The 9,968-nt window shown below is 34.0% G+C and overlaps 1 protein-coding gene across 1 annotated transcript; it reads left to right on the top strand.

Moving 5' to 3' along the window:
- The first annotated feature begins 292 nt into the window (after positions 1–292).
- Positions 293–5,191, top strand: LOC134856669 (cell cycle control protein 50A-like). Its single transcript, XM_063872942.1, has 6 exons — positions 293–618; positions 896–1,355; positions 2,042–2,144; positions 3,163–3,354; positions 3,865–4,034; positions 4,616–5,191. Exons 1-6 carry the CDS (start codon positions 574–576, stop codon positions 5,128–5,130), a joined length of 1,485 nt encoding a protein of 494 aa, XP_063729012.1. The 5' UTR covers positions 293–573; the 3' UTR covers positions 5,131–5,191.
- The last annotated feature ends 4,777 nt before the right edge of the window (positions 5,192–9,968 follow it).

Here is a 9,968-nt window from a genome sequence, read left to right as displayed (position 1 = left end):
CCTTAGTTGCCCTGAATAAAAATCTTTCATTTCTTTCATTTCTTTCAGAAATCTTTCATTTCTCGCCGCAATTTTTAAAATCTCGCGATCGAAAAAATGCGACATCAACTTCGTCTAAAACAAGATCGGTTGTGTTTGCATTCAGCTATGAGCACATGTAATTCAGATTCAGGAATCTAGTTCGTATTGCGATAGGCTCGGGTCAACAAAAACCAATCTATTCTCCATTGTATTGGAGTATCATTAAGTAATATACCATTGTTTTTGTTTCAAACCATCGATGCAATAAAGCTCAAACAATGTCTGATATTTAGTTAAATAAATAATCATGAGCTATTTCAGCACAAATTCACCAAATGCTGTAGCTCTGCGCTAAACGCTATATTTTTTACTATTGTTTTGTTCTAGTTGTCGTGCAATATAAAATTTTTTGCACCTGCTTTTTTTGCGGTGTTCAAGATTTCGTTTGTGGTTTTGATTATTTTGCTACCATCGATCAATTTAGTACAAAAACAATTGCCGCGATGAAACTTAATTCAGTATTTTTGCAAATTACTTGTCTGGGACATCATTATGACTCCACCCGAAAAAGCTGAAGAAAATAATTCTGAAAATCAGGCTCGCAACAAAATTCATATTCAGCGATTCGTTAACAAGTTTCTAGTCATGCAAAATTTTCATAAACAGTTAAGAGCAAAATAATTTTTGGATAAAAAAACACGATTTGCGCAATTTCATAAATAATTTTGGCGGTAGTTTTTTTATTTTAAGATATGATCAATTATGAATTTTTTTTGGATAAAAATTTTTTTAAACGAATGAAACGGGGTCAAAATTATAACTAAAACTTTTTTTAACAAGTTTTCCACATAATCGTTGAATATTCTCGAAAAAGGCTCAAGAACTTTCTTACTTCGATCGAGTTTTGTCGAGAATGACAGCCTCTAGACCTCCAAGTAGTCTTTTCCAAACCGGGCTGGCAACTCCGGATCCCGACAGCCAGAGCAACGCCAGTGGCGGCGTCATCCAACACCCGACAACATCTGACAACAACCGGAACAACAGCAGCGGTCAACCCGGGGAACATTTAATCCAGGGTTCCAAAAACCGATGGCTCAAGACGAAAATTTTCAGACTGAAAAACCAGACTTTAGGCGCATGTCGGCCAGTTTTTAATGAGAAATCAGCCTCAATTCTATTTTTTGCGATCGCGTTGATATTTATTCCAATTGGATCTATTTATATAAAATTCAACAAAGATATGAATGAGATCACTTTGGATTACACAGACTGTTATGCAGACGATGGGACAAACTGCAAGAGTTTCGTGCTCGATATAAATAATCAGATGAACGGTATGAATAGTTTTTGCTCCGACCATTGAACTTTGTATTCGGGTGTGTTTTAATTTTTTTCTTTCTTTTTTGTTTTCCACATAAAATCAGGTTCGCACCAAAAAGATTCATGGGATTGGATCGAGTGATATACCAAATTCAATCCCTTTCAGTCGTGATTTGAGCCGCATTTAAAAAAAAAATGTCACAGTTTTGAGAAAAATTGGTTTGAAATTTTGGATAACTAGTCTAATTTTGAGCGTAACGAGATCGAGTAACGCTCCTTATATCAAAATTGGACTTAAAACGGGGCCTAATTTGATTAGTTGTAAAAACCCAGAAGTTTTGTTTTCACCCTGGCAAACCAACGCTTTTTTATGCTTTCATTCATAATTTTTTTTAAATAACACAGAAAAAATTTTTAAAATTAAAACAGAAAATTTTTTAAAATATAACAGAGATATTTTTTAAAATAACACCCCTTCCCCTCTTTCCTTCCCGAAAAAAATCAACTGGTCGATGGTTACACTTTTCATTTTGAATAAGTAGAGTTATAACTCGCAAGAAATTACAATTTCTTAAAGAAACTGCCTCAATTATAGTATGCGAGTAGTACAATGTGTGTCTTAATATGCGTGTCTTAATGCACCCATACTAAGAGGTCACTCATAGTTCAAATAGAATTTAACAATTGAACTTTGTTTCAGGTCTGTCTTGCGAGTGCAAAGTGAACTTCTCTATATTCACCCACATGGACAAAGATGTCTACATGTACTACGGGCTGAATAAGTTCTACCAAAACCACCGAAGGTCAAATGGTTCTTATTAGTACATTTAATTTAGATATAAGCGTTTTCATCTTTTTACTTCACTAATGATAAAGTTAAACGCAGAAACAAATTTTCTTGGTTGTTGGCAATTTTGTTGGTTGTTGTTCAAAATGCAAAACAAATCCAAAAACTAACTCAGCCCCAGTCGTTACGCCATTTAGCTTCATTTTTAGCAGGCGTGAATGGATAACACTTTATGAAATTCTTCCGATCATCTATTTTAAATTCTTTTGTTTTTTTTTTGCTTCAACCCCAAAAACTATAAAAATCGAGTTTTCTTTTAAAACAATAGGTTTTTATTTCGACGCAAAGAGTCGCAGTATTCTGTGTTGTTTGCACAGCAGCAGTCTAGCTGTTTTGATTGGAGTCGGTTTTAACCCTTTGTTGAATTAAAATGAAGTAGGTTTGTGAGTGGTGGTTTAACTTGGAGAAGGGTTTGTGATATTCAGTGTTAGCGTTGAGGGCGGATCTCAGATGAGAGGGGTGGGGGGGGGGGGGGGGGGACGAGGATTTAATTTTTTTTCGAAAAGGGGAATTAATATTAATAATTCCTCGAAAAGGGGAGTTAATATTAATCAAGAATTTGGATAAGTGCACATTTTTGTGTCTGTATGTTCCTGGATTCCATAGACAAGTCTTTAAACGTGTTAAAATTTCAATTTTGCAGACGACAAACTTACATCTACTTTAATGGGTCGGTTTTTTAGCCTCAAAGATCGACTCTAGTTTTTGGTAAAAGATTAATCGAAAACTGAATTTGAAATACAATCCATCTCTCTTCGCAAGTTGATTGATAAAATTTGATTTAATTGAACTGATAGCGATCTAAAATAGACATCAATCGATCCCAAAAAAAAGAAACATCTTCATATAAGGAGATTTGTTTACTGTTAAGAAAAAAGCATCAAAAAGTGACAATTAAGTTTTCGTTTAATTTTGAATGCATGAAAAGTCAAAAAGATATCTTGAACTAGAATCAAAAAAATAATGTGTTCCAGGTATGTGGAATCCCGTGATGACAACCAACTTCTGGGCCGAGACATCGCCAATCCCTCCGACAACTGCGACCCATTCAGCAAGGCCTTCGACAAAAACCTCAACGAAACATTACCCGTAGTCCCTTGTGGAGTGATCGCAAACAGTCTCTTCAATGACACTTTCAAAGAACAGATTTTCCTTTTTCTCCAGCTGTCAATTAAATTTAATGATATAACCAATAATTTTACAAAACAATTTTTCACACTAAAATTTTTTGAACTTCTATTGTTACGTCCACTTGAAAAAAAATCAAAGAAACACAAGTTACGGGAAGCTCTGCGTGAATCAATAAAAATCAGATCCTTTCACATTTGTCATGGTTGAAAACTGACGAAAAAAAAAATAACAAACAAATTGTTTTCTGAAGTAACAAATCTTAAGAAAAGTAAAAAAAATCCAAAAATTTTATAGTTTTTTTATTCAGTTAGCAAGCCTCTGCTGCTATAAGCTTGCTGAAGATCTGAAAACAAAAAAATCAGGATGCATTTTGAAATATAATTGTTACATTCATAATATTAACCGAACCATATCAGAAATATCTATGAATATGATATATCACTCCAAACTATCCGTATTTTATATCTGCTACCTAATTTTGCAAGGAAAAAAATTCCGAAGCCTTTTTTTTCCAAACTTTTTTTTATCACAGCAACATAAAATAGATTAAACTTGAAGAAAAAAAAATTAGTGAGGGAGGAATTGAAAAATCTTGCCGTTCAGCTGGACTGTCTAGTCGAGGGGGGACCTTCAGTTCCGGTTCCTCTCCTCAAAACCGGAATTGCCAGAAGTGAAGACAAGAATCACAAATTCAAGAATCCGACGGGCACTGGAAGTTTGGAATCGCTCTTCACAGGAATGGCTCTTTTTTTTTAGAAATTCAGGATATAATTTTGTTAATGAAGGTTGTTGAATGGAGTTCTTGGTTTCCCTAACTTATTTCGACATCATGACCTGAAGTTCACTGGTTTATGGATGTTTCAAATTGAGATCTAAGCTAATTTAAGTGAACTAAATTGAAGATAATTTTAGAGTTAAGTTATGTCGACTATTAACGAATTATCGCAAACAAGTACATATGACTATGGATAATGCGGTTTGAAAAACTACATAAAACGATGCTATTTTCCAAGCTTTTACTCAAAAAACCTTAATGTAAAAAAAAACGAAACAGCCTAAGTCTTTCCATAACAGCTTACAAAAATTACACTTTTCACATTTCCAACCCCCTATGGTTCCTTTGTAGCAAATATACACCCCCTATCAATTTCACCACATGCTGTAGACTCTGGGAGCTTTGTGCCTTGTATCGAATTTTTCCTTTTTTCATAGGGGGGGGGGGTTGCGTAGTAGTTGAAGAGAACCTAATTTTGAGATTTTTTCTAATTGAATAATTTTTCTAATGGTGTGAAAAAGAGCCGCCTTTCGCAGGAACTACGAAACCTGCAAACTGGCACAAGTACATCTGGGAGCTAGATCCAGACAACCCAGGCAATAACGGCCTGGTCAACGAGGACTTGATAGTCTGGATGCGAACCGCTGCATTCCCCCAATTCCGCAAACCACATCGAAGAGTGGACCACAACACCGAAGCATTTAAAAACGGATTGCCCACTGGAGCTTACATCTTGTATGTTAACTATTCCTACCCTGTCAGTCAGTTCAAAGGAAAAAAATCGATTATTCTAACCAGTAAAACAGTGGTCGGAACTTTCGATGCGTTCCTAGGTGTGATGTATATAGTAGCTGGAGTGCTGTCATTTTTCATGGGGATTTTTGTGGTGCTGCTTCATTTTAAGTATTCGCTGTCGAAGCGAATAATGCAGGCGAATCCGGAGCCGAAAGACCTCGGATCAAGCATGGCACATCTGAAAGAAAAAGTGAAAAGCAGCGTAAGAGCTCGTTCCTCCAGACCTCAAATGACCAACTGAAAAGCAGTTTAAAAAATACTATAAAATGGATAGTTATTTAAAAAGAATTGATTCAATTTTATAACTCATATTTGATTCTTGGAGAATTTTTATGGTATTGAGGCAATGATAAATTAACGGGGGGCAATAGCAAACGCCTTTTAAAAGTAACACCCCCCCCCCCCTAACTGCCACACCTCAGGGGATCAACCCTTGACCACCCAAATGGATACTTTTTGGTACTATTTTGTTACATCCTTTTTTAGCTAAACGAGCCTAAAACTTTTTGAAGGGCGCTTAAAAAGCTTAAAAATGTTGTTTAAAACGTTCTAAAATACCGTATATCGTGTTTTGGGTAAGCTAGAAAAATCAACTAGTTCGACACCTACGGCACCTAAAAAAAGGTCGACAAAATTTTGGACAAAACTTGAAAAATTCCCCTCAGAAAAACTCTATATCCACCCCTGTCTTGAACGCATTATAAAGAAGTTTGATGTAATGGGTGGATTTTGAAAAGTGGACCTAGGATTTTCTCGAGGGAGGGGGGCAGTTTTCTAAAAGTATTCAAAAAATTTTTCGACTTTTTTTGGTCGACCAAATTGATAGTCGGAGCTCTCCCAAATCACTAAAGGGAAGAGACCCTGTCTTGGCCAAATTTGCACCGTAGGCCAAAAAACTGTTCGAAAAACACCAAAAGCGTCTTTAGAAAAACTTTCAGCAAACCTAATTGCAGGGCTAGAAATAGTAAAAGGGGTACCTTCTGGTTAGTCAAGGGGGGACGCCTCCCTCAAATCCGCTACTGAGATGGAGCGCTCTTGGCTTATATTTTTAGGGACTGGAACAAAATTTTACCCTCATTTCCAGTTTTGCGACCCAAAATATTTTTTCTCTGATGCGGAAAAACGGTCAGCATTTTTTTTTTCAGAAATTTTTTGGCAAAACTTTATTAAAGTCAAAAACTTTACTGTTTTGATTTTTAAAACAGAAGCGGAATAATTGCGATGGGTGTATTTTGGCTTTTTGGTTAGCCCTTTTTTACTTTTTAGTCTGCGAAGTCTCAATGCCCGAGCGCACTACTAAAAAATTTTCACCTTCATTTGTTAACGCGTGAGCGGCAAATGAACCAGATTCATTTATGATTTCAAATTAATTGGGGCAAGATAATTTATCTGAATTATCTGTTACCAATTAGAAGCGGATTACTTCACCTTTTAATTAACATGCTGGTAAGATTTCATAGATGATCTAAAAAATAAATTGTCACAGTTGATACTCTGTTTAACTTGATTTAACAAGTTTGCAAAGATTTTTATTGATATTCAAGGGCAGTGTTAACTTCAAGCTGATTTGGGCAGTCTTGGTAAACTGAAATCAGTTCAAACTTAATCGAAAACTAAAAAAGATGAGTGAATAAAAGGTTTTTTGTGGCTTTTTTCAATTCTTACATGTCATTTTGCAAGGATCTTTTTGCTGTCAGGACAAAAGATAGTATCTTGTGCCCTGACTACAAAAATGCAATTTTTGCTTAATGGCATTTTCAAACTGTAAAAAAAAACTCAAAAAAAATTTATTCGCTCATCAGTTCTAGTTCTCGATAAATTTTTGAATTGATTTTAACAGCTCTATACTATACAGATCCAGACTGGTGGTTTTAATCCACCTTGCGTCTCCCCCCTACTTAAGATACCACCCAGCTCTTAGTTTTGTACTGGAGTCAAAACTGGAAATCGCGTTCGACTTTTCAGGAAAAACGTAGGGTGACAACCAAACTATATATCGCAAAACAATTACAAAACTAGACCAACTCACTGCATATTTACCAAAATCGTAGCTTGAAGGTGGTATGTAACCATTGTCAAAATGTTATGTGATGTCTAGCCCGTACCAAAACTTCAGTTGAAGGGTGGCATTTAGATGTAACTGCGTTTTTTCAACGCAGCCATCGCTCACAATACACTTCTCTTGAAAAATTTTAATTCATCTTCTTGAAGCCATCCAGCGGTACTATCAACGTATAGCGCGACAAAATACCGTGATTTGATTTATAAAGTTCAAGAGATAATTAGTTTATACAAATATTCTAACATATTTTCATTCATCTGTTCATTTGCTTAATTAACTTAAATAAGGAGTTGAACAGATTAAAAAAAACATTTTAGAAATCTTTGTTTAAACTAATGAAACTGATGAATTTTTTCACTCACAAAATTAATTTAGCTTGAATGTAATTTTTAGCTTCTGTCTATCGTGTCTTGATGTAAAACCGTTTGATCAACTTTCGTTAGTCGCTTTCTTGCACTCTTCCAGAAATTAATACTACGACTCGTATTTAGAAATTTTGTCTCTAGCAGATTAATTACAGAGCAATTGCCTTTTTTTAGAAGAAACTAGATTGGAGATAGGGGCATGTCAACTCTTTGAGTATTGCGCCTAGCAAAAAAAACGATAAAAATGATAGAAACAATAAGTTTTATCAAATAGAATTACAATTGATTTGCAATAAAATAGATTTCAGCGATTTAGAAAAAAAAAAACAAAAGTACTAGTCTCAGACTTATTTGTATTGAAAATCAGGTCAATTCTGGTAAATAAAGTTGTGATTAATTGCATCCTTTTCAAGCTCATTAGCACTCTAGTTTACTTTGACGTTTCAGTTTCAATTTGATAGTTAGCTGATCAGCAAGTTAATTTATGTTCGAAACTATTGCAGCAAATTTATTTCGTTTTTTTTTTAAATTTCAACAGAAGTTTTGTCCGCCTTGATTGATTACTTGCTCAAACTTAATTTTCAACTTAAGTTTCAGTTCGTACCTCTGGACTGATATCTGATTGATTTGAATCTTCTCGTTTGAGATCTTAAGGCAAGGAATCTTTTGTCTAGTAATTTTTTGCTGTTTTATTTTATTTGAACAACTTTCAGCAATTGTTGTTTTGCGAAGTGAAATTTTTTTAAAACAATTCAAATTGAAAAATTTGATAAAGAAATTTTTAGTTGCAGTCTGTTCAACAAAAAAAAACTATGACTATCCAACATTGGAACTTTTCAAAAAAATCAGGCAACCCGGAGAATGCTCGTAACGGCATAGAGTGTGGTACTACTCATCCACCCGTGAATTGGAAAAGTATTTCAAAAAACTGAACGGTAGTATTGATCGGAAAGATGTGTCAAAACGCAAAGTATTGAAATATAAGTCTATTTTCAGCAAGAGGGAAAAATAATGGAGCTTTCTGAAGCTCTATTTTACTTGTTTACCTTTTTAAAGCTTCTCGCGTAACATTTGGTTTTTTTTTCGGTATCAGAATGAAGCTTAGTTAAACATCGAAGCCTAAAAATTTGTAATAAACACCCTTGGAAAAACTACAAATTTCTGAACTTTGCCTCGAAACAAAATTACTTGCAGGTTGCTGTAACAGTTAGTTTCAGAATCAAACATTTGAATTTGATCACCAATCTCATTCAATTTTTTTTTGCAATTTCAAATATCAAGATATGTTTGTTTATTTGTTAATTTAATACAACCCCAGAGAAGTTTTACGAGTTATGATGACCAGTTGCGTAAGGAAACAACGAAAACCTGAATATCATCTCCTTACAAAGATCAATTTTATTTTCAAAATATTAACCCAAACAAACATGGCAAATTCCTGTGCGACTTGTGCAGATTGTTCCAACAAAAATCATTTTGCTTGGTACAAATGTAATAAAAGATAAAAATAAGAAAATTTAATTTAAATTCGGAAAATTATTATTGAGAAAAAAAATAAAATAAATTAAACTCAAATAATGCCACAACCTAGGTAAACTAGCAAAAAAATTCCGTAGTGAACCAAAATCAATGCATACTCTAGCATCGATGAGCGGTGAGTCAGCACTATTCAGCAGTGAGTCAGCACTGCAAATACCCCAAAATCAGCGACGAACCAGCGATGCACCACCAAAGAATAAGCGATAAAATTCTCGGTGTGTGAAATACCTGTAGAATAACACTAAAAATTATTGATTTAGTGATGACTCCATATTGTTACAGTTCAAAAGCGTTTAAGATAAAAATACAAAAAGATATGAAACTTGTTGAACAAAAAAATCTGAGCTTTAAAAACTTTGAAGCATTGTGACCATGAAATTACTTTAACTCATCCAACTCATCTGTAGAAAATTCAATTTCTGTCTAAAAGTGTTTTTGTAATCAAGTCCAAATCAAATTAAGATTTATATTGATGTGTTAACACAAAAATTGTATCTATGGACAAAAGCAACAAAATAAAGCATCGCGACCATCGAGCTTTTAAATATATTTCAGTAGATTTTCAGCTGTGATTTTGTGCAATGATAAGAATTTTTTTATAGCTATTTACCCTATTGTGAGCTCAAATTGAAACTTCCAAACCATCTTACTACAATAAACAGATTAACATCCGCAATTTTTTTTGAAAATAGTTTTTTCTGCTTTTTTTGGTAGCTTTAAAATTGTTTAAGCTTATGAGTTTCAAGATTTGTAACAACAAAAAAGGATTTTTCAAAATTTCAGTTCGGGTTTTCACGTTTTCATTTCACAACAACTATCTCAGAAAAGTTTGTCAACGGAACTAATCAATTTTCTGTGAGATAAGAACTAAGGCTTTTCTAAACATTAAATGCAAAAAATACTCTTATTATCCGTTTTAAACTCATAATAAACCTCTATCTAGTTTATAGGTTTATGTTGGGTACGGGCAGGGAAACTTTTTTTGATATTAAAAAGAATAACAAAATTAATAGTTCAAAACATATGCCAAACATTGCTGATTTATCGCTGATTCAGTGCTGTTTTGCTGATTCAGCGTTCATTATAATTGTACTTTTCAGGGCTAGGTCATTG

The sequence above is a fragment of the Symsagittifera roscoffensis genome, unplaced genomic scaffold (assembly GCF_963678635.1).
Source record: "Symsagittifera roscoffensis unplaced genomic scaffold, txSymRosc1.1 SCAFFOLD_138, whole genome shotgun sequence".
NCBI classification, from domain to species: domain Eukaryota; kingdom Metazoa; phylum Xenacoelomorpha; order Acoela; family Convolutidae; genus Symsagittifera; species Symsagittifera roscoffensis.
The sequence above is the reverse complement of the archived record's forward strand: the minus strand, read 5'-3'. Positions and strand labels throughout refer to the sequence as shown.

What these genes read in the sequence shown, in the direction of transcription:
- LOC134856669 (XM_063872942.1), top strand. Translation starts at nt 574, where the DNA reads ATGACTCCACCCGAAAAAGCTGAAGAAAATAATTCTGAAAATCAG. An exon ending in TATAAATAATCAGATGAACG is followed by an intron (nt 1,356 to 2,041) that starts GTATGAATAGTT and finishes ACTTTGTTTCAG; the next exon opens with GTCTGTCTTGCGAGTGCAAA. An exon ending in TTCTACCAAAACCACCGAAG is followed by an intron (nt 2,145 to 3,162) that starts GTCAAATGGTTC and finishes AATGTGTTCCAG; the next exon opens with GTATGTGGAATCCCGTGATG.